The sequence below is a fragment of the Ostrinia nubilalis genome, chromosome 24 (genome assembly GCF_963855985.1).
Source record: "Ostrinia nubilalis chromosome 24, ilOstNubi1.1, whole genome shotgun sequence".
Lineage (NCBI taxonomy): Eukaryota > Metazoa > Arthropoda > Insecta > Lepidoptera > Crambidae > Ostrinia > Ostrinia nubilalis.
In genome coordinates this window covers 4,919,263-4,946,738 of record NC_087111.1, presented here as the reverse complement: position 1 = coordinate 4,946,738, position 27,476 = coordinate 4,919,263, and the positions used below count along the sequence as shown (strand labels likewise).

At 38.6% G+C, this 27,476-nt stretch overlaps 1 protein-coding gene across 1 annotated transcript; it reads left to right on the top strand.

Annotated features, from left to right (window-relative positions):
* The first annotated feature begins 1,141 nt into the window (after window positions 1-1,141).
* On the top strand, window positions 1,142-25,828 carry LOC135083612 (MICOS complex subunit Mic60-like). The gene is made up of 17 exons (XM_063978311.1): window positions 1,142-1,153; window positions 1,488-1,675; window positions 2,062-2,264; window positions 4,569-4,598; window positions 4,907-5,055; window positions 5,620-5,746; window positions 6,214-6,377; window positions 6,640-6,765; window positions 7,175-7,247; window positions 7,351-7,451; window positions 7,526-7,636; window positions 7,854-7,971; window positions 8,469-8,606; window positions 22,510-22,613; window positions 22,980-23,081; window positions 25,133-25,221; window positions 25,416-25,828. Exons 1-17 carry the CDS (start codon window positions 1,142-1,144, stop codon window positions 25,591-25,593), a joined length of 2,013 nt encoding a protein of 670 aa, XP_063834381.1. The 3' UTR covers window positions 25,594-25,828.
* The last annotated feature ends 1,648 nt before the right edge of the window (window positions 25,829-27,476 follow it).

Here is a 27,476-nt window from a genome sequence, read left to right as displayed (position 1 = left end):
ATGCATATCACCACCAAAAAAAGTAATTGATATCCTATATGCATATTAACGTAAGGGCCTAATTATGATAAATCAAAAAGTTTAAAATGAAGTAAGGTTCAATGAGTTCAAAAACAGTTCAGCAGTTTAGGGTAAGGGCTGAATTGTATTATTAAAAGGAATTTACGTCCTTTAAATCATTTATTTCCCCAAAAGTCGTATTCAGACGACTAAAAATGTTTAAGGTAAGGGACATTTTTAAAGATATCAACATTTCAAGTATACCAATCGATAGAGCCGAAAATTCTGAATGCGTTGGTATATGTATATAACTCATTTTGGCCAAAATGTCCCTTACATTAATTGATACTTCCACCATCGCTATGTTAAGTAGCAACACAGTTTAAGTGTTAAAGAGCAATTTATGAAAGTATGTAGCCGAATTTTGAGCCAAAGAAGGATATAAAAGTAAGGGCATTCTTGCCACGTTCTTAATGTAGAGCCACTTCGAATAGCATTATTATGCCTACCCTGCAACTAAGGTTTAAACGTTTCTCCTGTGCGTTTTACACGCGCCCTTTGTATTTCGTTTAAACGCTACTCATAAATGAGTTGCTGGAGTTCAGAGATGAAGAATCTTCATCTGATTTGGCATCACAGCCTTCATCTATAATCAGGTGATTGGCTTACACATGGGTTACAGTGGTGCACATGGGTTAGCGAATCAAAATTATTTGCGAAATGGATGAAGCAAGTTTCGTATAATTAGGCGTTACAGCATATTGTCTAAAAAGTTTAGACAATAACTTGCCTACCTCCAGTACTCCATTACAGTGATGGTTGGACGAGCGTGGGGAGTCTAGGCCTAATCCATTTGCCTCTGGTAGGTAATTAGAGAGAGCAGTGCGGATTAAGTGACCTGGTGATGATTAGCTTGTACCCCGCAGTACTGCCGGCCCGCAGCCGAGTTCCAGCTTAAGTCGGTGAGCCGCTGCGGCCCCCACCTCAAGTATAAGAACCCGACGGAGCGCGACACGTGCCCCCCGCTGCCTAAAGACCGCCAGTTCTATACGCGCGCCTCTTAAATTCGTCTTACTTGGCTTCACGGTCTACATTAAAGGCTTGGGGAGACCAAACGCGGGGCAGTAGCAGCGCAGTTTGAATGCGGGCCCGCGCAAGTTGTAATACAAGAAACTCTTTGAAGTGTGTCACACCAAATTTGAACGCGGGCCCGCGCTCCAACCGCGCCGCACTGCAACTGCCGAACGACAAACGAGGCGGCGCGATTACTATGGCGGCCATATTAGCATGACACACCGGACGCAGGGCGGTAGCAGCGCGTTTCCGAATATTTAAATTTTTGACAACCGCCCGCATTGCAACTGCTTTGAAACTGCGCTGTTTTCAGTGTGCCTCAGTCGCGCTGCAACTGACCCGCACTGCTTCTGACCTGTGTTTGGTCTGTGGAAGCCTTAAGTGGCAGCTGATGATTGGCTTAATCTCTGCAGTACTGCCGGCCCGCAGCCGAGTTTCAACTCAAGTCGGTGAGCCGCTGCGGCCCGCACCTCAAGTATAAGAACCCGACGGAGCGCGACACGTGCCCCGCGCCGCCGCCAAAGCCGCCCAAAGACGACCGTTTGTTCTGGGGCGCGCTTACTATGCTGGTTTTGGCGGGAGGGTTTGCTTTCTACGCCAAGTAAGTGCGCTTGTGGCATAATAATTGTTGTTATTTCTTGGTAGGTAATAGCAGTAGGCGTTTAGATAAATAAAGGGGTCTAGCTGTTGATGTTGGACGTAAGCAACGCTGTCTGATGGCTCTATTTTTCTCCAGTTCATGAGAACTGGAAAACGGGAGCAATCTCCCATCTGACATCACTGTCTTGCTCTTGGAAATTCATATTCGAGCTGTTATGTTCGTCATCTTACGATTGTTGATAACTTGATAAAAACTTAGATGAACACGGGCATAAAGACATTTCAAGAGCTTCTCCTTTGTGAGGTATAAAAGTCTCAGTGGAAAAATGAATTGTCCTAATATTCCCATTTAGTTTACTCACATGGTCGAGAATCCTTTGCTTTCAGACAGTCCCCAGAAGTCCGAGACTGGCTCACGCTCCACGCGCCATGGTTCGACGACTTCATAGCCATAGCCTATGAGGAGAACATGACCTACAAGGAGTTTGCTGAACAGTGCGTTGATGATCTGAAGAAGTACATCAACGATTACTCCGAAGATAGGAAGCCTAAGCAGTGTTCTTTGGATGGGGATATCAAGCCTGTTGAAGGTACGAGTATACAGGGTGTCCCAAAAACAATGGATAACCCTGCAACCATCGATAGGCCTTGCCATGATCTCCCTAACGTCCATTTTTGACCCCAGTAAAAATATCACCGTTTTCAAGATTTTTAAGTTTTTGTGCATTTTTAGAAAATTGCCACCTGCGATTACTTTTTCTCATGCCATTTCTACAAATAAGGATACTTTTCAATCTAATTTTTTTCCTTATCACAAGGGATAGTTGGGCTATCAAAAGAAAAGATCAAAGTTCAACAAACTAGTTTGAAAGTATGAAAATTTTAAGAAATTGCAGAAGAGAAGGAAAAATTAATTCATTGTCTTGCACTTTTGATCAGCCATCGTGTAAAAAAAATGTAGGAAGACCATCGTGCCCATTACCTTAAAAACTTCCTTGGTTAATTGAGATTCTAAAAAGATATCACAAGCCTATGTATTCTGTATTATTTTTATCTTATGGCTACTTGAATAGCAACTAGTATGAAAACTGCAAAAATGAGTTTTTCTCGTAATAGTTAAACTAGGACTGCATAGTGGCATTAAATACAAATGGATAATTTTTAGCGTAGGAATTTAAATAAAGCAACATTTTATCATCATCATCATCATCATTTCAGCCGTAGGACGTCCACTGCTGAACATAGGCCTGTACCCTAATAATTTTCATAATGACCGCTTGGTAGCGGCCTGCATACAGCACCTTCCTGCTTATCTTTATGAAGTCGTCGGTCCACTTTGTAGGTAGACGTCCTACGATGCGCTCTCCGGTAGGTAGCCTCCACTTGAACCCTGCTGCCTCAAATCTGCGAACTACTGTGCCTTGCCCTTTGCCACTTCAGCTTGCTGTTCCGTCGGGCTATGTCAGAGACTTTAGTTCGTTTACAGGGCTCCTAATTTCTGATATCGTTTCGTAAAGAAACCCGAGCATAGCCCCTTCCATAGCACGCTGTGCAAAAAATCCACGTTTCCGAGCCGTGTATCATCACGGACATCTGTCTATAGGCACATTTATAAGGTGTAAAACAAAAATTATGTAATCACAAAATCAGAAATTAGGAGCCCTGTAAACGAACTAAAGTCGCTGACATAGCCCGACGGAACAGCAAGCTGAAGTGGCAAAGGGCAAGGCACAGTAGTTCGCAGAACTGAGGCAGCAGGGTTCAAGTGGAGGCTACGTACCGGAAAGCGCATCGTAGGACGTCCACCTACAAAGTGGACCGACGACCTCATAAAGGTAAGCAGGAAGGTGCTGGATGCAGGCCGCTACTAAGCGGTCATTATGAAAATCATTGGGGTACAGGCCTATGTTCAGCAGTGGACGTCCTACGGCTGAAATGATGATGATGATGATGATAAAATGTTGCTTTAATCAAATTCCTACGCTAAAAATTATCCATTTGTATTTAATGCCACTATGCAGTCCTAGTTTAACTATTACGAGAAAAACTCATTTTTGCAGTTTTCATACTAGTTGCTATTCAAGTAGCCATAAGATAAAAATAATACAGAATATCATAGGCTTGTGATATTTTTTTAGAATCTCAATTAACCAAGGAAGTTTTTAAGGTAATGGGCACGATGGTCTTCCTACATTTTTTTTACACGATGGCTGATCAAAAGTGCAAGACAATGAATTAATTTTTCCTTCTTCTCTGCAATTTCTTAAAATTTTCATACTTTTTAACTTGTTTGTTGAACTTTAATCTTTTCTTTTGATAGCCCAACTATCCCTTGTGATAAGGAAAAAAACTAGATTGAAAAGTATCCTCATTTGTAGAAATGGCATGAGAAAAAGTAGCTAATCGCAGGTGGCAATTTTCTAAAAATGCACAAAAACTTAAAAATCTTGAAAACGGTGATATTTTTACTGGGGTCAAAATTGGACGTTAGGGAGACCATGGCGAGGCCTATCGATGGTTACAGGGTTATCCATTGTTTTTGGGACACCCTGTATTAAGACTACTGGTTAGGCAATAATGATACGAATTAGGCAGACCAACCAAAGAAACTCTTATGTTTCCTAATATGTAATTTCTTTGCGGGTCCAATGACAGTTTAACTTTCCCCCGGGACAAACGTGACCTTCACTGGTTGTGTATTTATTTGCGGTTAAGCTCTCAGTAGATCCTGGCTATACAGGAAATGCTGCGGTGGGAACGAGATGGGAAATAGTCCTGTAAAGACCAAAAATCGAACAAAATTTTCAGAATCTTGTGACAAAACGAACCTTGATAACGTGGTTTACGTGGTACTTAAACGTGATATAATAATAATAGAATTATTTTAATTTCAGCTGCTCCACCACCACCACCTAAAGATGAAGGTAAGTAATATGCTTTCATTAAATAGCAACAAGCACACAGTAGGTATATTTTTTTGGTTGTTACATCCAAGAGGTAATGGAATGTGATAGTTGTAGGTAGTTGTGTAAAAGTCGATCACTTCTAATTTGTACGAAGAATCGGCCGATACCAAATCGGTGCAGTGAGCGCACTTCGATATATGTTCATACCGACCAACAGCTCGACCCAACTATCGGCCAACTAAAAGTTTGTGGTGTGCGGGGTGGTTTAGAAGTTACTAACGAAGTTTGAGATAAAAACAGACTTAACCATACATTTATCATCACAGGGAGTGATGAGAAACCAAAATGCGAGGTTCTACCACCTCCAGTGATCACGAAGGGAATTTGCGAGATCGAGGAGTGCATAAAAGATCTTGGAGAGGCCGTCATCAACAACTACATTACTGCTAAGGACGCTTGCAATTATTATAACACGGTATGTGTCAATTAAAACCTAGATAATATCTAAGAGTAAGGCCCAGAACAGACGGTGAAACGCAACTGCAACGAAACTGCAACTATCTGATGATTCTCATGAATGAAACTGAAACTGAAAGTTTCAAACTGGTCGCGTCATGTGTGGTCTCCCAACGGACGCTATGGCAGAAACTTAGATGCAACTCAAAAGTAACTAGCAGTTGCAGTTTCGTTGCAGTTGCGTTTCACCGTCTGTTCTGGGCCTAAGTAGAAGAGTTAGGACTTCTCATGTTTTTTTCTAGAAACTATTGAGGTTTTGGTTTGGAACTTAACGCTGAACTACTACTGCTAACGTAGCTGAAAACGGTTTGATTTTACTTGATTCAGGGGCTACTTATCTATTGCTATTCTGTGCTCGACTCCACTGGTATAGTCTAATAACAGAATGCTGAAATTACGTTAGTTAAAAGGCATAGCGATCAGCGGTATGCTTTAACTTCTAAAATTCCAAGTCTGCTGGAGCAAAATCAAATCAATTGATTTGAGACTTGGGTTGGGTATTGACATGAATTGATCTTTTCAGCTGGTAGAAGATACCATGGTGAATTTCTGTATGACAAAACTTAAAGAAATACATGGCGCAAAAGCCGAACGTCTGGATTTGGTTCAACAATCATCGGACAATATTTGCGATGCTACGACCAAGATGGGTAAATATTTTTATCGTATCAAGTTCGGTAGAGTTCTCTTTCAGTTAGATCAGTTATTTTCTATTACACTTTTACGTGACTAGACTGACTACTAAAGCTTGTGCAACTTACTTGCGATTATTTATTAAACACCGAACGATTTATTAAACTGAATAGGCTAGTTCAACGACCGGTCCTACGCCGCGCATCCAGGAACATCCCGCGACCTTCACCAGATCGTCGGTACACCTAGTGGGGCCTGTCCACACTACGTCATCCGGCCCGTGGTCGCTACTCGAAAACTTTTCTGCCCCAGCGGCTCTCAACTCTGCGAGCTATGTTCCCCGCCCACTTCCACTTTATTTTAGCAATTCTGCGGGCTATGTCAGTCTCTTTGGTTCCTCTGCGGATCTCCTCATTTCTGTTTCGATCACGAACACTGACGGTAGGCAGGGAATTCCACATCTCTTAACAAAGCTATCTTATAGACGAGTTATCCCGCTATCTGGAGTGCGGTGTGCAAGCGCCCAAGGAGCACATCAACGCGGTCAGAGGCTTGATAACAGACCTCCGTGATAAGATCTCGGCAGCCCGCATGCAGTACCAGTGGGAGAACGACAAGTCGGTTGCGTTGGATGCGCAAGTTGACAAGGTTTGGTACTTTCGGATATGTGTAAATTTGTGTAAACCAGAAGAACTAGGTCTGTTGACAATTTTACATCCAAACAACGAACGGAACGAACTTGGCCTTACGATTCTTATTCATTGCTACCTGAAAAGCCTTATTACAAGTTTTGGTAGAGTGAAAAGTATTTAGAATTTGTAAGTAGTTAACTAAGAGGAGTTAACTAGCCAAACTATCCGTTCGAGTTTCTAGTTAAAAGTCGCAAAAGTATTGACTGATTTCTTTCAAGGTCGAAGAGCTAGTGACCAAGTACACCGATGAGAACCAGACCTTGTTCTCCGGACTGCGATACGACCACAAGAAGCCGGTGCTACAGGGGGACCCGGATCTATTGTTATACCACACTTTTAGATATGTGAGTACATGAATGGTTTTGAAGTAAGTCAGACGTCGCTTACTCTTACAGAGCGAGCCACAGTTTGGGGCGGAGCCGCGAAAGAACGTCTGCCGTCTATTTTTATTTATTTATACTTATATCCACATTAATACAGTGGCGGACTTAATGTCTAGCGTGTACCTACAATAACTCGCAGTTCCGTCCCAAAGACCTTGGAGGACACCCCAAAATTTTCTTGAGTAGGCCCATTTTGCAATGCGAATTCTACATACTTAATCCACTAGTCTCTCCGGAGTCCGGACTAGGGTAGTGTAACTTTCTTTCGCATAGCACACTGCGAAGTGCTTGCGTTTCTGAACACCATTTGTTATGAAGCGATGTAGGAAGAGTTTTTATTCATTATTTCATAAAGTTTTCATTATTTTAGGCGACAAAACTGCAAGTCGAGCTTTGCGAAGCATCAGCGGGCATGACTGAGAGAATCAATCGAGGGCTCGAAAGTGAGTGAAAATAATCCAAACGTAACTAGCTTCTTTTTAGGCTTTAGCAAGAGTTAAAATATAGGCAGCGAGCAGCATCTTAAATAATGTTCTATCCTTTTAGCACTACCACAGACTGAGAAAGACCTGAAAAATAGAAACTACGCGATACAAGCCGAATACAAAAAGAGGAAGTATGAGTTGGACAGGGAATACAGGAAACGGGTATGTTTTTAGACATTTATTTATAAGCCTAATATTAAGAGATTAACAACTAAATGTTTGTTCTAAACCTGCAGGCTGATGACCAAAGAGCCAATAACGATAAGACTCTGAAAGACGCTTTGAAGAAGCAGCTGGAGAGACACGAAGAGCAATTGCAGATAAAGTTGGCGCAGAAGGAGAAAGAGGTAGGTACTACAGCCTTTCAGGGTTTTCGAAGCTTGTAGGTAATATGGGTACTACCAATAAAGAATTTAATGTAATTTATTATTTTGATTATAATTTTCGCTGGTACGATTAATCTGGCCAGCGTGGGAAAAGTAGGTCAAATGCTCAATTTGCCCCTCATGTTAATTATCGTTTAAACTGAAGGGTTAACTGAAGGTTAAATTGCATATTTTGTAGACAACAATAAAACTGAACAAGATGGTAGCAGAGAAAGTAGCAGCTGAGAAGAAAATATTCGCGAACCAACTCGCTGAAATGGCGGCCAAGCTGAAGATCGTTGAAGACAAATTGAATGGTTTGATTTCATATTGTATTTGGAAACGTAGAGTAATATACCAGTACAGGAGTAGAGTAAATATTAACAGTTAGGTACTTTATGTATATACTTTAGACCATTGGTTCCCAAGCTTATTTGAGACACGCCCCCTTTCGATCATACACAAAATTCCGCGCCTATCCTCCTCCAGTCAAGATTATTTATTGGTCGTATCGAGCAGTCTGGAATGCATTCTCTCAACGTTCGCAGGTTTTGTATACTTAAGTACACAGATGGCCCGCGCCCCCCTTCAAAGGTCTTTGCGCCCACTTTGGGAACCAATGCTTTAGACAGAGGTCTAACTAAAGGAAACCTAGGTGGTAAACTTCAGTGTATACGTACAAAGTCAATTAATTTACAATGTGACTCTACAGTAGTTCAAAATATACACTTTGTTGCAGAAGTAATAACCCATGAAACTTTTCTACAAAATCATTATTAACATATTATTAACGTTTTTCTCAAAAATCATTCAGCAAGGCTAAAGGCAGAGAGAGAAACGCGCCGCTCGCAGCAACTATGGGAAGCCGGTGCGTCTTTACTCGCAGCGACCAAGAAAGGAGACAAGGTCATCAGGGTTGACAAGGAGCTGAAGGCAATCGAAAACGCTTCAGGTAACCTTAAGAGCGTTGTCACATTTTTCATGCAGAAATCGAGAATTTGGCAGATTTCGAAATGATTTTAGTCATATAATTTATTGTTATAGCTTCTTTTGACTTATATCATCGTAATTATCATACGTTTTTACGGAATGCCTATTGACAAAATCTCGTTCAAATTGGATTTTTGCCTACGAAAACAGCGAATTTCGAAAGCCCGATTTCCAGGTAACTCGCGAAGGCACAACTTTGAACTAATATTACAACAAATTTATTTCTAAGTAAGAAGATAGAATGTATTCATTAGAATAAGCATATCCTGAAGAAGAAAGTGTATTGAGAAAATTTTGATGTTTAATTCATTAAAATGCATTTTTATCATGTCTAAGATAGTCAAAATTCGAGAAAATTTCTGCAAGAAAACAGGTCACATCTCATAATCTAAAAGTCATTTGGCAACATAAACTACTTCATACTGAAGAAGAAAGATAGTACTATTAATGTATGAAAAAGAAAAAATATCTATCTTCAATCTTCAAATGAAAAATTAATTTGAAAATACTATAAAATCGGGTGCATCAAATGGCATAAATCAGTCGTGCTTTGGCACTCGTAGACGTCGGGTCTATGTCAGTTGACTGCCCACTGACGTTTATGCGTTACGCGTGATTTTTCCGTAAATTGTAGTGTGATGAAATATTTTTGATCCGTAAGTATTTTTTATTTTATTTGTTTAGGTAAATTGGAACTATGTACTTGTAATGTCTTTCTTTTCAAACTTTTTATTATTTTTCTTACAGAATATGGGTAGAATAGACAAAACATATTACGGATCCAAGAAATCTGTTAGGTCAAGAAAAAATAAAAGGATTAATAATTTGCAGAAGGCAAGAGAAGCTGTGTAAGTAGCTATTTAATTTTTATCACAGGGTGTTTTTGGGATTTGTCACAGAATAAAAAATGAAATATTTGAAAAAAAATTATCTGTCAATTTACTTACTTCCTTAATAATTGTCTTTTATTTTTCTTTCAGATCAAAATTAAGAGCATCTTTGATCCCCAATGCATCCTCAGCTGTAACTTCTGTGTCGCTCCCTATTGTGGTTTCACCAGTAAATTTAACTTCTAGCACATCGAAAAATGTAGCTTCCTCAGACTTACTCCCAACTTTTGACTCATCCACGGATACAATAGAAGAAACCGATATCAGTTATATGAATGATCAATTAATATCGTAAGATGAAAATAGTTATTTTTATTGTTGTAAAATTAACTTTTGTCTTATTTTCTTTAATATCGGCAATCTTATTTGCAGGACTGAAAACATGGACATTGGTATGACTAAAAAACGAAATTCAAATGTGACTTTTGATTTAACCAGAAAAACATCTAGAACCAATAACCTTAATAATCAAATATTGTGAGCAGAAAATTATTATTATTATTTCAGTTTGTGGTTTTATGTTTATTCATATCAATCATATGAGCAGTGGTGGCCCAGTGATAATGGCCGCGATTTACGAGTTGTATCGTAGGTTCGAAACCAGATTGGCCCTTTAATTTTTGTAAATTATAATCACTCTCTAAAACGGTGAAGGAAAAACATCGAGAGGAAATCAAAAGAAGACATGTGATATCTACCAACTAGGCCTGCGTGGCACATTACAGCTAACTCCCTCTCACATAGAGGAGGTCTGTGTCCCAATAGTGAGGACGTTATAGGCCTATTAAGCTTATTATCAATAATTTTGTTTTGTAGTATTGAAAATATGGATATTGATTCAAATGAAAACCTACCCAAAAAGTTAATGGAATTACCTAGTACCAGTCACTCGACCGATCAAAATATGCTGTGAGTTAAATTGTTGATTTATATGCTAGTTGTAATCTATATTTTTGTATAAATTAAACCAATTATAAAATTTTTAGGATTGAAGATAACATGGACAGTGATTCAAATGACAACCTCATGGATAATCCAACGATTAGTTACGTTAAGGTACGAATTCATTTCTGTTTACTTATAGTTTATTTATCTTAGATAAATTCCATTAATTTAGTGTTTTTTAGGTTACAGAAACAGAACCGGAACCTATGAGTATAAATATCGAAGGAAGACGCGTGGTGGATTTCAAATATTTCTTGGACAGCTTAATAAAAATTGCGGAACATAACAATCAGTTTGGCTGTTCATTACATAACTTAAAAATCGTCAAAGAGATTCAAAGGGGTCTCCAGTCAACTTTTTATTTGAAATGTAACATGTGTCATAGCAAGTTTGTATTGAAAAGTTACGACGAAGATAAGGCAAACACTACATTAAACGTAAACGAAGGAGCAGTCTCAGGGGCCATATTAACAGGCATTGGACGAACAAATTTAAATGAGCTTACTGCATCAATGGACTTACCTATTATGAGCTTCAGAACTTATAGTAAACATCATGACAAGGTTGCTGAGATGTGGAAAACTGCAGCTGAAGAAAGCATGCTTGCAGCGGCCAATGAAGAGATCGAATCAGCTCGATTGCGAGGAGATACTGACACTATTCCAAAAATTCCTGTGGAAGCAGACTGCTGTTGGAGTAAACGCTCTTATAAAAACCAATACAATGCTTTATCGGGTGTTGCCGCTATAATTGGCTTTCATACAGGCAAAGTTTTGTACATTGGTGTGAGAAATAAATACTGTGGCATTTGCTCCCGGGCCAAGAAGAGACAGATGGAACCCACCGCACACAAATGTACAAAGAACCACAGTGGTTCTTCATCAAGTATGGAACCAAGTATATTAGTCGAGGGATTCAAATCTTCTGTAAAGTCGCGGAAATTGATTTACAACACGCTGATTGCAGATGGTGATGCCAGCACGTATAAAAATATACTAGAGAGTAGACCGTATCCTGCCGTGCCAATTCAAAAAATTGAATGCACTAACCACCTACTCCGCAACTACAACGGAAAATATTTGCTCCTGAAAACAGACACCACGATTCCCTTAAAGGAACGTAAATTACTAACACCTGAACGGTTAGTCAGATTAAGAACAGCTGTCCGGGCTGCCGTTCGGCATTGGAAGACCAAGACGTCTACATCGGAATCCAGCAAAATTATTTCCTTACAAAAAGACATCCTTAACAGCCCAAAACACATCTTTGGAGATCATTCCGACTGCAATTTATATTATTGTACTGAAGACCGAAAAAAAGATACAAATGATACGCTTGCTGCAAAAACACTCATGTTGAGACTGCAACGAAATGCTTCCCAGTTGGCTTTTCATTCAAGAAGCTTGCTTCACTGTTTTACTACAAATCGTGCAGAACAGTTCAACAGTATTGTTGCCAAGACTGTGGGTGGAAAGCGTATAAATTTTTCGCTCAAAGACTCATATTCGGTTCGGTGTCATGCGGCTGTGGTCTGTTTTAATACAGGAAAACCACAAACCTGCCTGTACAAAACAGTGTGCAAAAGCCCAGGAAAAACGCTGAAACGCCTTGAGCAAAAACAAAATGCCTACAATGCAAGTAGAAAGGGCAAGACATCTTGTCGTAAAATTACCTTTGCAGCAAAACCTACACCAAACATCGATTATGGCAATTCATGTCAGAAACCTGATATGAATTCTGCAGAATATGAACAAGCCAAATCATGTTTTTTAGACAGTCTACAAAAACAAGCCGCAATGCGCCATGAAATTGAGCGCGAAACAATACTCCAAGCGGAAAGCGCATTGTGGCTTGAAATACGTAGGTGTATTTTAACAGCATCGAATTTTTCAAAAATTTGTAAGAGAAAACTAAATACAAATTCAGCCCCTCTTGTTAAAAATATTTTATATAGTTACTCCTTGGATAATGTGGCATCAGTTAAACACGGCAAAGACAACGAAGCAAAAGCTATTGAACAACTAAGTCGCCAAGAGAACATAACCATTGAGAAATGTGGGTTGTTTATTGACAAATCCCTTTTCTTCCTGGGCGCATCACCGGACGGAATATATGAAGATGGCATCATCGAATTAAAGTGCCCTTTTTCTATTTTTGGTATCGAGCCAGATATTGCTATTCAGCAAAAAAAACTAAGATGTTTTAAATTATGTGGTGATGATGTGGTCATGAACACAAAGCATGAATGGTTTTATCAAATTCAGGGCCAACTACACATCACTAACAAGAATGTGTGTTTGTTTGCTGTGTGGACTGGCTGTGAATTTAATGTAAAAGTCATCAAAGTTTTCAGAGATGATAATTTCTGGGAACAAAAAATGGCTCCACGATTAACAAAATTTTATTTTGAATGTGTTCTCCCAGAAATTATAGATCCAAGAAAAAGTCGATCGATGCCCCTTAGACAAATAGTTGTATAAAACGTCAACTAATGTTCATTCAGCTTATGATGGTGATTTAGACAGTTGAAACATTTCGTTTCATGAATCCAATTTCCTAAGAATAAAAATATTGAGGTGTAAAAATCAATCACTTTTTTGTGCTTTCATCCTTCCAAAATAACAATTAATAATCATTCTTAATTAACCTAAATCTGTACCCCCAGTGAAAAGGGATCTAACTCGACTTAGATCAAAATTGACTTTATAACATAATGTGAATCTCTGAAAAATTAGCTATTTTTGTATCTAATCGGTATGTTTCTACGACGTATAGAAAAGAAAATAATTTTGAGCCAAATGATACAAGTAAGGCTTTGTGAACCAATTTTGAGTTTTCTTTCGTGTATATTGATACGATAGTGGAAGTATCAATTAATGTAAGGGACATTTTGGCCAAAATGAGTTATATATACCAACGCATTCAGAATTTTCGGCTCTATCGATTGGTATACTTGAAATGTTGATATCTTTAAAAAAATGTCCCTTACCTTAAACATTTTTAGTCGTCTGAATACGACTTTTGGGGAAACAAATGATTTAAAGGACGTAAATTCCTTTTAATAATACAATTCAGCCCTTACCCTAAACTGTTGGTTTTAACTTTTGAACTCATTGAACCTTACTTCATTTAAAACTTTATGATTTATTATAATTAGGCCCTTACGTTAATATGCATATAGGATATCAATTACTTTTTTTGGTGGTGATATGCATTTAATGCCTCCCACTCCTACTACACTTATGAACACTAAGTTGTCTTGTTTCTATCTTTTTTCTGTTCATTTTTACGCAGTTGGGTTTTTGACCGAGGGGCTGAAGGCTCTTCAGAAGCTGTTCAATTCCGTCATCCTCGAAGGAAAAACGCCTACGGTATGGCACAGAAGTGTGGTGACACTCTTCTTCAAAAAAGGCGACAAAACCTTGTTGAAGAATTATAGACCCATCTCACTTCCGAGCCATGTCTACAAGCTGTTTTCGAGAGTCATTACGAATCGTCTCGCTCGTAAGCTCGATGACTTCCAGCCTCTCAATCTCTCAATCGCTTTAGTACACCACATACATACGCCACGGCAGATTATACAGAAGACCGAGGAGTATAGTCAGTCACTTTGCCTGGCGTTTGTGGACTATGAGAAAGCTTCGATCGAGACCTGGGCAGTACCTACTACAGTTTCTCCAACGGTGTTAAATTGACTACCTATATCGATACATCGAAATGTTGAAAGGCTTGTACGAAAACGCCACAATGTCGTTCCGTCTCCAGGATCAAGACTCGAAACCAGTTGCAGCAGCAGACAGGGGGAACTGAAAACTCCGAAACTGTTTCTGGACTGGAACGGATTCGGCATAAATATCAACGGTGAGTAAATAACCCACCTTCGATTCGAAAACGATATAGCCATGGCTGAGACCGTGGAAGATCTAGGCACAATGCACAATGGCCTGAGTCGAGCCTCTCAACAAGGGGGTCTTAAAATGAAACATGGACAAGACAAAATCATGTCAAATGTCCGTGTTGCACCCACTCCTCTAAAGGTTGGATACTCTACACTCGGCAGTTGTTGACACTTATATATACCTAGTACAAACAGTCCAGTTAGGCTGGTTATAGTGTCACAGTGTGCGGATCCGCTTCACACAGCCGATCTGTAAACTTCGAGGAAGCGTTTTAGAGTAATGCGGTCCGCAGGAATCGCTCGCTCCCTATCAGTTCATACAGATTGGCTGTGCGGAGCGATCCGCACTGACGGTCTGCGTGACACTAAAACCAGCCTTAGGTAGGTCTAACTTCGAGGAAGAGGTCAATCGTCGAATCCAACTCGGCTGGCAACGTTCAGGAAGCTTCATGATATTCTCACGTCTGAAATATCGCACTGTCTCAAGACAAAAGTCTTTGATAACTTATGGATCTGAGACGTGGTCGCTTACTGTGGGCCTCATAAGAAGACTCAAGGTCAAAGGCGATGAAGCGTGCTATGCTCGTAGTGATTGAACCAGAAATGACGTGATCCGCAGGAGAACCAAAGTGACTGACATAGTCCGCAGAATCGCTAAAATCAAGTAGCAGTGGATGGAGCTCGTAGCTTGCAAAGCTGATGGCCGCTGGGGCAGAAAAATTCTTGAGTGGCGACCACGAGCTGGAAGACGTAATGTGCTGCAGACCCCCACTAGGTCGACCGACGATCTGGTGAAGGTTGTAGGAGGTGCCTGGATGCGGGCGGCGCAGGACCGGTTGTTGTGGAAATCCTTGGGGGAAGACCTTTGTCCAGCAGTGGACGTCATTCGGCTAAAACGAACGAACGATGATTGAAAAAAAAAACCTAACTGCGTAAAAATGAACAGAAAAAGATAGAAACAAGACAACTTGTTCACAAATGCAGACGTAGGCATCATCAGTGACTAAATGTTTTGTTGGTGATGTGTATTTGATGCCTCCAACTGCATTTGTGAACACTAAGTTGTCTTGTTTCTATCTCTTCTCTTCGTTTTGTTAATGAATACTCGAATGCAACCTCTACTTACATCAGGTTTCAATGTTAAAATTGTCAAGTTACAATAATATTACTGTCGTGTTTATTCTTAAATGTACCTTACAACATACATGACATTCCATACTGTGAAATTTCAACATTGTAAGGTACAGTCAAGCTCGTTTTTTTAATGTAAGGGACATGCTATCTTTTAAACTACCCATTTTTCGAAAATTTGGCGTTTATATTATGAAAGAACAGAAAATTCTAAGAAACTTTGCCATAGAAACTATTTAAATCGTAACATCACATAAAAAGATATTGAGGTATAAAGAAAAAAAAAATCGTTTTTTGGCTCTCCTGAAAAGTCGTGTTTTGTCCCTTACAGTAATTGATATTTCCACTATCGACATGTCTACTTTTAACAAAGTGTACCGGAGGCTTCTTTCAATTTTTTATTGTGTCAAGAGGTACGACTCGTCTTACTACTTTTTACACGAATGAAGTTGTTCAGATTGAATTTGTGATTAACAATATAAGATGACTCATATTAATATACACAATAAAAACTATGTATTGTTGGTTGGTGAAAAAGAATGTAACTTAATTTATATCACAAAAAGTAAAAGACAAATGATTATTTATTTTGTGTATAATGATTCAATTAGACTAATACCATTAACCACAAAAGTTTCGTACATGTGTAAAATGTTATAAGTTACTTAGATCAAAAACATTTGAAAATCGCAACTAATGATTTGGTTAATTATTTGGTGTAAAATGATATAACTTAGCCCAATTGTCAGATTAAAGGAAAACATAATACGTAGTTTATAAATTAAAGAACTTTAGTTAATAGTTTTAATAAATACTGGTGAACATCTACTAGTAAAACATATAATTGAATTCATAGTGCCTAACGTTGTCAATAAAAGTACTTAATAAGTGCATTATAGAATTTACAAGAGCTCCAACTACCAGAACTCTTTATAAACAAAACTCATCACCTTTGACAACGAATTGAACTGAGCGAGTCATGTCGAGAACAAAATAAAAATGGCCTGTATAGCAATACATCAGTGCAAGAGACTCATTGGTAGTAGATGAGGTCTCAACCCAAAGATAACACTGGCTCTACACGTCGGTTATATGGCCCTCTTACACATATTATTATGGATCACTTGTGTGGTGGCACAGAACACAACTATCCACAGCAAGATCAAAACTCCAAAGCCTGCAACGCCTAGTAAGCATAGCGGCCACTAGTTGTATGAGAACCACTCCATCGACATCGACATCACTTGAGTACCTTCTAAATCTTAGATCTTTAGACCTCATCATTACCTTACCATCATACCTTAAAGGTAAGAACGGCATATAGAAGCAAAACAAGGAGACAGGACATTCCACGATCCTGCACAAAACCCTAATAAAAGAAATACCTCTCACCGAGGCACCTATCGGCAGAATTCCCTGTGTTCACTCTTCGACTGAAGATATAATATCCAGCTTACAGCGGAAACGCAAGATTGCTCTGGAATCAATGAAGTTAGGATATTACACTGACGGCTCCAAAACTCAAAAAGGTACGGGAGCTGGTGTCTTCTCGAATTACCTAAATATACTAAGAATATCAACAACACTAGATAAACACAATACAATTTTCCAAGCAGATTGCAATCAGAGCAGCACAGGTGGTTGCAACCATAGACATCCGAGGTCTGAATATAAAAATAATCTCAGATAGTGCAAGCAATACAAAGCAACCTAATATACTACATTATAATACTTATATTGGAATGCCATGACGCGCTCCTAAGTCATTGCAGACGCAACTGGCGTTACCCTGCACTCCTGAAGTGGATCAAAGGACACAGTAACTCCTTGGGCAACGACGCAGCAGATGAATTGGCCAGAAGGGGATCGTACACGAGGGTATTTGGTCCGGAACAATTATAATGCCGATACCATAAGCACAGATCAAGACCTGGCTGCGCTCCAAAATAGAAAAATAACACCACACAGAATGGAAAGATTGTGAAAGATGTAGGCAAACAAAAGATGCAGTTCGACTGAACCATTTAAGAACCTAGTAAGGGACATGTTTTCAGATTTTCGTTTTTTATCATAAAGCTACATAATATTAAGGTACCTACCGAATACAAAGACAGAAATTGCGATCAAACAACTAGAAGCCTAATAAAGGCAAGGGACTCCAAACCTAGTAACTACACCACAAACCCAATTTGACCATTTTAAAAAACCAGTAAGTAACATAAACCATTTCGAAACCTAGTAAGTGCATGAACATACTAGGTTTTATAATGGTCAATGTGCCTTACTGGGAAATGAAAATTCGTGTCCACCCACCTCCCGACCATAAAAAACCTAGCATCACTGGCAACACACACTGATCAAAGTCTTTTGTCTTGAGACACTGCGGTATTTCGAACGTGAGAATATTGCGAAGCTTCCCGAACGCTACCCAGCCGAGTTGGATTCGACGATTGACCTCTTTCTCGAAGTTGGACCTACCTAACTGGACTGTTTGTGCTAGGTACCTATACATAATTGTCAACAACTTCGAGTGTAGTGTCTCCAACCTTCAGAGGAGTGGGTACAACACGGGTATTTGACATGATTTTTGTCTTGTCCATGTTCATTTTAAGACCCACTTGTTGAGAGGCTCTACTGAAGCCATCGAGCATTGTGCTTAGATCCTCCACGGTCTCAGCCATGACTACGATATCGTCCGCTAAACGAAGGTGGGTGATATACTCGCCGTTGACATTTATGCCGAATCCGCTCCAGTCCAGAAGCTTGAAATCATCTTCCAGGGCGGTGGTGAACAGTTTCGGACGTAGACATGGCTCAGAAGTGAGATGGGTCTATAGTTTTTAACAAGATTTTGTCATCTTTTTTGAAGAAGAGTATCACCACACTTCTGTGCCATGCCGTAGGCGTTTTTCCCTCGAGTATGACGGAATCGAACAGCCTCTGAAGATCCTGTTACCGGCGTTCCGCCTGCTTTCAGAAGCTCAGCCGTGATTCCATCATCACCCGGTGCCTTGTTGTTTTTCAGCTGCTTGAGAGCCATTCTAATCTCGTACAGACTGACGTCCGGGATATCTTCGGTGTAGTGTCGGGTCAATCTAGCTCTTGGCTCTCCGGCTAGATTTGTGACAGGTATACATACACTCGTGTATGGTTGTCCGTAGAACTTCTCAATCTCTTCCAATAACTCAGGCCCCAACGAGATGTCTCTGCCATCCTCGGTCTTCAGCTTGGTCAGTTGGCTTTGGCCAACAGACAGATCCCTTGCGAACACTAGAGCCTTTGGTACGCTCAATCGCCTCTTTAATACGATCTGTATTACATTGGCGTAGGTCGTGAGTCAAAGACTTGAAGATCTGTCTGTTAAGATGCCGATACTGAGCAGCATCTTCAGAGGACTGCAGAACCAAGTTCCGTCTCTCTTGCATAAGTTTATTGGTGAGGTCAGAGATCTTTTTGGTTCCTTTTGAACGACGGTTTTAAAGAACTTAGACCCAGTCGTTTGGACAATTTCCACGAACCTGTCATTGTATTCGTCCACATTTTCACAGTCTCCTAGGTATTCGAAACGATTTTGCAACTCGAGCTGAAAGGTTTCGGGGTTTTGGAGTTGGGTGGGCGCTGGGTGGAGCGTAGACTTCATCAGTCGACGCCTCTCCAGCTTGGGTCTGATATTCAATGTGCCTCTTACCATTCGGTGATCACTTCCTGTTTTGACCGACCTATGGTAAGATTGAAATGGACCCTGACCCCAATAACCATTTTAAAACCTAGTAAGTGCGCTCATACTAGGTTTGGATTGTGGTTTTTACGAAGTAAAAAAAAAAGAAAACCATTTGAGTGTTAGTAAGGGCCATAAAACTTGCTATTTAAAAGTTAATTAATTAATTTATTGTAAAATATAAAGTTAAATTATTAAGCTTCAAAATAAACATCAAAAAGTTTTCAAAAGTTTGAGTATACCAGTATGGTAAACGAAAATGTGTTTTTTCGCGCTCCTGTAAAATTTACTCCGCTGCTCTTACTAGGTTCTTAAATGGTTCAGCCGAGTTGTGGATATTATATCGAAAAAGTTAAAGACTCATAAGACTAAACAGGGACAACATCCGCAAGGTCCTAAGTGTAATAACAGGTATGTTAAACAAACACCTACACAGTATAGCTGTAGTACAGACAGCCTACTGTGCAGAAGATGCATGGAGGCAGAAGAAAAACCACAGCACGTGCACAAGGAGTGCAGAAGCGTAGCAGATCAACAGGCTCAAATTCTCCAATCACCAGGGTCGCTGCAGAAGGCCTGTAGCGACCTAGATAGGTTGCTGCTACCTGGGGGGATCTGGAGCGGTCGGAATAGGAAGATCAAATAGCGCACAGTGGTCTAATCAAAAGGTTAAGTGCAATATTCGATTGCCCTGCAAAACTAACTACGTAAGTCCTTATGAATGGATACTATGTATAAAGTAAATAATTATGTAAATGGCATGGGTTGCTGGACTTTATCTGCTTAGCTCGCAAGTATAACATGTCTTGTTAATTCATGTCTCTATTGATTTAAGAAGATTCCCCTCTTAGGCAGTTCGATTTTTTCAAGTTATTTATGATTTAAGAAGAGGCTGACAAGGGTGGCTAAATATCTTGCGCTGCTCCTTCTCAGCACTGACCCATTTATGTCCCAAAATAAAAGTAGGGTTCAAGTGATACTAGGACGTGTTAAAGGGCTTTTAAAAAGCCTCTTTGTTGAAAACAAATGCATTTTATGACTTTACTTTTATATTATCCTTCTGTAGCCAAAAAGCAATCAATATAGCTTGGCATCATCATCTCTGGTCCAGAGTTTGATTCCTAATAGGGTAATTGTAGAAAACAAACTTTTCTCTGTCTCCTGTCTAATTAGTTGATGTGAAACCATTATTGTTTCTGGTCTTTATTACCCAATTGCTTCAACTAATACTTACTCTATAAAATAGGAGATAATGTATGTGATTTAGGCCGATATCATTCATTGTATATGGTGTAATAATTAATAAAATAGTAGTTTCAGATCAGAATAAACATTTAAGGAGTAAATAATTAGAATTCACTCTAAAATTCTAGCCTTATTCCCTTACAATCGCCACTTATATCACTTTACACATAATTATTAGGATACTTAGATCGCTATTATGTTAGTTAGATCAGTTTACACATTTTTTTTCTCATCACAAAATTGGTGTATATTGATATAAGTAGCAATTTTTGGACGATTTACCCTAAATAACCTGAAATAATGATTCCTCATAGTGTAATTACTAATGTTTGTTTTACAACTTTTTCTAAAATTGAAGAAACAAAAAACTATCAACAGAAATGGCGTAAAATGTATCACTTTACACTTGTTAGCGGGTGGTCAATTCAGTGTGGTGTAAAATGATTTATGTCCCATTACATCACTTTACACGAATGTAAAGTTGCCGTGCATGGCGATATAACTGGGTTTTTATTTAATTACGAAAAAACCACATGCTATATTTCCCAAACTGGCACACTGCCTAATTATATCTAACATTACCTTTCACCTAAAAAATATTTCACCAAGTTATCTCTAATAGCGACGAAGCAGGATTTTTTTTAACTTCAAATGCGATTTCCCAAAAATCACCATTTTCGACTTAACTCCGTTTTCACTGGGGGTACAGAAATAAGAATTTCAAATACTTATTAGTTTATTATTTATTAAAATTTGTGAAAAAATATGCGTTAATGCGTTAATCTGAACTTTTGCTCATAGGGATGGACATGAACAATCGCAACCAATCGAATCGCAATAATTATTCTCTCAGGCAGAGGCAGGTCAAAGGTCAGTCAGTATGCGTGCGTTTGCCTTGATGGCCGGTTGTGTTTTATGCGATTTCTCCATGAGTTGTTTGTTATTGTTATTAATTGTTGTTTTTATAAAATAAAATGCATATTATTTAATTATTTGCGATTTATTGTGTAACAACGTTTATTCCATATCCAGATAATTAAAATTCGTAGATTATAATTTTCGTAGGTAAAATCGATTAGATTTCTTAAGAAAATATTCTCGATTCTAAAAAATATTGATTAGGTTTAAAAGAAGCGCCTCACTAAATAGAACTGTCATAATCACTTTCTTACACTGAATGGACTATAAGTTGTTAGGTAGGTACTTTTTTTATGTTAACAAATAAAATGAGTTGTTTATTTTTATAAGTATATGCCTACCTAATATTTTTTCTTCATCCTTGTTTGTATAAATTTAATTAAAATATACAAAGAATCTATTATGGACAGTACTTTTTATTTTCTCCGTAAAACTTTAGCATTTTCTTTTGAAAACAAAAAAAATATTTATGTACGATACAACAACGGACCAAAGTCGTTTAGTCGACGCAGCGTTGAAACTGTCTATCGTACATGAAGATAAATTCAGGTTGCGCACTCACTACGCGACGTCGAGCAATAAAAACCTAAAATTCGAACGCCAACTTTTTGCTACAACGCTCTTAACTGCGAACTCCTATGCAGCTATGTTCTTCTGATTAATCTCGTTGCGGGCCCAATGACAGTTTAACTTTCCCCGGGACAAACTTGGCATTCAATAGTTGGGGTTTTATTAGCGGTCAAGCTGTAGATCCTGGCTACACAGGAGTTGCAGTGGTGGGAATGTGCGGTGGAATAAGTCCTTTTAGCGTATCTGGAACAGATGGGATCTGGTAAAGAAGATTTTAACGTAAGGACGATCAGCAAGCTAAAAACTGTGAAATTGTCCGAACTTCATAACAGCAGCAATTCATTCAAAAATATGGCTGGCAGCATTTGGAAGAAAATAGCTGAGGAACATGCTCAGTTAGCCATTATTTTGTAATTCCTTGTGTTGAGTTAGTCTCTTGCACTGATTCTTCTCATCACTGACAGACATAATTTGTTAAAGCAGTGTCGGTAGCTTACTATAAGCCTTGTAAACAAATAAATAACAAGATAAAGGCTGTAACTTTTTACAGGTGATGATGACAAACTAGTGAAGACAGTCCTCAAAGCGATCCCAGAGTCGGTGCGCACCAACGGCATAGTACCAGAGAGCGTTCTGAGAGAGAGGTACCATAGAGTAAGTATTTAACGAAGTCCTACACTAGACTATAGTCCACAGAGGAAATACTCGTAAACTGTTTGTAAAAATGCTGGTCAAAATTCTCTCATCCATTTTGGCTCAACATCAACTAAAATAAAATCCTTTTAGCTTCTTTTGCCACTCTTGACAATATGCTGTTTTTCTCCAAAACCTGTAAAATTCTTCCTTCATTCAGGAATTTGTAAAATTCTAGTGTTTTGTTTATTAGTGTTAAATATACATACAATTTAGGGTAAAAAAGCGTTTAGATTTTAGACGAATCTGATAATGCGTATGTACAAATAAGCGTACAATAAGGGCTACAATCGCTAATAATAGCCGAGAAGTTGTACGTGGTGACAGATGGAGAAGGCGGCGCTGAGGGTGGCCTTGGTGGAGCAGGACGGGGGGCCGCTGCCGATCTACTTCCTGTCCTGGCTGCAATCCATGATGCTCTTTATGAAGGTTAGTATCACGACAATTTAACCCAAAGACAACTTGACCCTATGACAAAACCCCGACAGTAAAACCAACTTGACCTTGAAAACTCGAACCCTTACAACTAGACCATCTGACAACTCGACCCCAACATCTCAACCCTGAAAATAAGGTAAGGTAACGACGTCTCCCTAAGTAGGAAATTCTCAATTTTTATGATGCTTTTCCTCCTTTGCCTTTGGTAAATTAGAGAGGGTTCGTGTTAATGCAGTGAAGACTAAATGAATAAGCTTTTAATAAAGAAAAAAGTACTCCATTTCTTACGAATGTTATAAATGTTAAGTAAGGTAAACGGCTACTAGTAAGTTCGTAAGTTTTTTTTCTAGCTCAAATAATAAGCAAATGGAATATTATTTATAAAAATTCTTCATTACTATAAAAACTCTATTATTTAAGCTATCTAAAAAACCAAGTACCAACATTGTGGCGCCAAAAATGAGAGCAATACGAAGCTTCAAACTCTCAGAGAGCCAAAAACAGCCGTGCGGCTTGCAAAGGTTGTTCTCACCGTAAGGTTAGCGCTCCAACTTCTTAAGCTTATAAAAAGGCGAAGGAACGTCCATTTAAATAAAACTTGTAATAGTGGTTTCATGTGTTCCTTGACAATTGATTTGGCTTAGAAAAAAGTTATATGAAAACGTAGAATTCCTTTAAAATTGCGATTAATTGACTCACGAAATAGCGTACATATAATTTTTCGGGTGTCCCCTATTTCGTGACACTACCGATTCAAGGATATTATGGATAACATTTTGATGCTTGGTTTTTAAATAATTATTTATGATAATTTAAATGTAAGTTATGAAACAAATAATGCATTTATTTAAGTTTCTCATGACCTAAATTCGGTATATATGTTTCGTTCACTAGAATTTATATGATACGAGTTTGAAGTTCACATATTATGACCAATTTTAAGATAAATTAGCTTAAGTAGTACCAGCATAATTTTGGTTTTATTTCGATTTGTTTTATTTATCTTTGTTTATTTGTATTGTATATGGGATAGATAATAGTTAATTGACACATTTTGACAATAATCCATGAATTTTACTTGGGGAATTTGGAATAATCAGTATCACGAAACAAGGAACCGTATTATTGTTACTTTTTTCCAAGTTCGTGATATGTAAATGTATGGTGTTAGGTACTTTTATGACACATACCATTAAAGAAATCGACATATTTTTTAGTTTTTAATACTTACCTACCTAAGAAATTAATTAATTACTTACTTTTTATTATGAGTCATTGGCGTATCTGGGGTTATTTTCAGGAGGGGGGGGGGCTACCCTCACTTGAAACAGCTCCAGGGGTGGGATTATGGGGAGAAGGGGGGGGGGGTGTTACAAATAACAAATCAAAATTTTATGGCTACGAAGGGGGAGGGGGGGGGTAAGTCCCCCTCCACATTTCTAATGGTTATATAAATATTTTCACATATCGCTAGAAATAACAAATCAAAATTTCATGGGTACGAAGGGGGGGGGGGGGGTAAGTCCCCCCCCTACATTACTAATGGTTATATAAATATTTTCACATATTGTTAGAATTAACAAATCAAAATATTACTAGACACATTATTTCTTATGAATATTTCAGGTAAGTAATATCGTCAATTTCACATAATTATTTTATTCTAAATTTTTATTATCATTTTTCAATTTATTAAACCCTTAATCATTATTTAAATATCCTAACTGGATGCATAAAACCTTATCCCGAAATAGGGGACATGAGTTCACGAACTTAGAAACAGAGCAAAATTTTGTCACGAAACAGGATCCAAACAAGAGGTCCGCAGAACAATTAATATAAAAAAAAGTTCAAACTATATAACTATAAATTATGTATTAACTTACTGTCAAAAGACCAAAGTTTAGCATACAAAAGCTTTCATACTGATATCATGCTTGGTTATTTTTAAATAAAATGTTAAAGTCGTAAGAGCCTTAATATACCGAAGTAGGGGGCACTTACCTTAATCAACATGTCATTGTTTGTTTTATCTTTTTCAGCTATCATGCATTCCTCAAGCCGAACAAGATAAATTACCACAGGAGCCGTTCCAAGGTCTAGACACGTTTGACTTACTGCGGAGAGCTAGGTCAGTAAATTTTCCAATGATGCCAAATCATAAAAAAAATAGAGTCTGGATTAAAATTATGAAGCCTTTTCAATACCGTATCGCAGGACTTGGATAGATATAGTAGTCTTAGAAAGTTGTAGTTTCCCTGACAGAAGTTCGTAATAAGCTATTAAAGACCATAAGCGATTGGCCAAATGTCATATACCTTTCAGATTCTGGATAGAACGGGGTAACTTAGCGGCTGCACTGCGCTACGTTAGTTCACTAGAGGGCGCGTCTAGACTGGCAGCGTCCACGTGGTTCGATGCCGCACGTTCACATCTGGAGACCAGGCAAGCGGCCGAGGCGGTGTTGGCCCACGCCGCTGCATTGGGCCTGCAGTATATTTAGACGACCTGTTACTACTGTGATGGACCTGTAAGTATTAGACCTGCACTGTACTATGTCATTTCACTAGAGGGCGCGTCTAGACTGGCAGCGTCGACCTGGTTCGATACCGCACGTTCACACCTGGAGACCAGGCAAGCGGCCGAGGCGGTGTTGGCCCACGCCGCTGCATTGGGCCTGCAGTATATTTAGACGACCTGTTACTACTGTGATGGACCTGTAAGTATTGGACTTGCACTGCGCTATGTTAGTTCACTAGAGGGCGCTTCTAGACTAGCAGCGTCTACATGGTTCGATGCCGCACGTTCACACCTGGAGACCAGGCAAGCGGCCGAGGCGGTGTTGGCCCACGCCGCTGCATTGGGCCTGCAGTATATTTAGACGACCTGTTACTACTGTGATGGACCTGTAAGTAGCATTGGACCTTATTTAGTTGTCCCGTTACTTGTAAGTGTGTATTGGGCCTGCCAGTTTAAATGCATTTTGACAACCATTGTAACCGTGTAATTTGTGTATTTCAAGTTAGTTATCTCCTTCTTACACTATAATGAAATTCGTAATAACTTTATTAATTTGACATTTTATTAACTAAAACTTTTTGTTACAGTTGCGTAATTTACGTCCAAAGTTTCCTTGCTTGTAAACGTTGTAAATAAATAATTTTGATATCTTGTAAATTGACTAAACTTCGCATTTTGTAAAACAAATTAAAAGTTGAAAATATATTGTTGCAATCGTACCTACTCAAGTGTTTTATTATCAACTTTACTCATCACCTCGTACAAAAAAGTGTTGATGATGAAGAAATTCTAGCAGAAACGTACACTTTAATAACAAACAAAGCAATTTCATCGTTTTTGGACCTTACCACGAGACAATAAGGTTTTAAAACTATAAAGGTAACAATTAGAAGTGTTAAATTCCACTATAACTGTCTTATAAACCATACTAATGTTTCATGCTTCATACAGGCTAGTTGCCTAAAAAAATTTTTTTAGTCCGTAATGTTTAATATCAAAAAATATTGGACACATATATTTTTATTTGTCAATCTAACAAATAATTACATAGTTATGGTGCGTTGAAGTTGCGCACGACGTCACAACGTGCGGCATTTTTAAGCAAGCGTTGACGTCACGGGCCTCTTCTTATGAACTTTGGGGCGCTTTATCTCTTTAAATTTTCATTAGTTTGAAAAAGTGAAAAATACGTGTAGAGTATTTTTTGATAAGTTAACTGACGGACTAATTAAAACTCTTGCTTTTTGACCCAGGCAACATCCCCATGAGTAGGACTATTTTTCAGCCTTGGCGATGAATTATTTCGAATTTGGTTTAGTTCTAAGGTTACTAGTTCTAAGGTACTACTACCTACTACTTTTTAAGAATTTCTCGCGCGCACTGTATACAAGAATCGAGCATTTTCAACATGAATGGTTTTAAGTGATAGAAAAAGTTAATCTACAAACAAAATATTTTTTTAATTACTATCTGTCTACAGACTCATCGTCCGTACTCTTGTCTTACTATCTTACTAATATTATAAATGCGAAAGTTTGGATGTCTGGATGATTGTTACTCTTTCACGCAAAAAGTACTGAACGGATTTTGATGAAACTTTACAGTATTATTGTTGATAACCCAGAATAACATATAGGCTACAATTTATGACGATCTGTGACAGACTAAATTTCACGCGGGTGAAGCCGCGAGCAAAAGCTAGTTTGTTTATATTTTTTTATTTATGTAGTATGTTGCGCTCCGCGTTGTAACTCATTTTCCGATCTACATTTTCACTGTGTCGTCACTTTAATCTACTTATTACTTATTTATGTTTATGTCTAAATACTCATCCTGGTTTTAGATTGACTATTTCGTTAAAGTTAT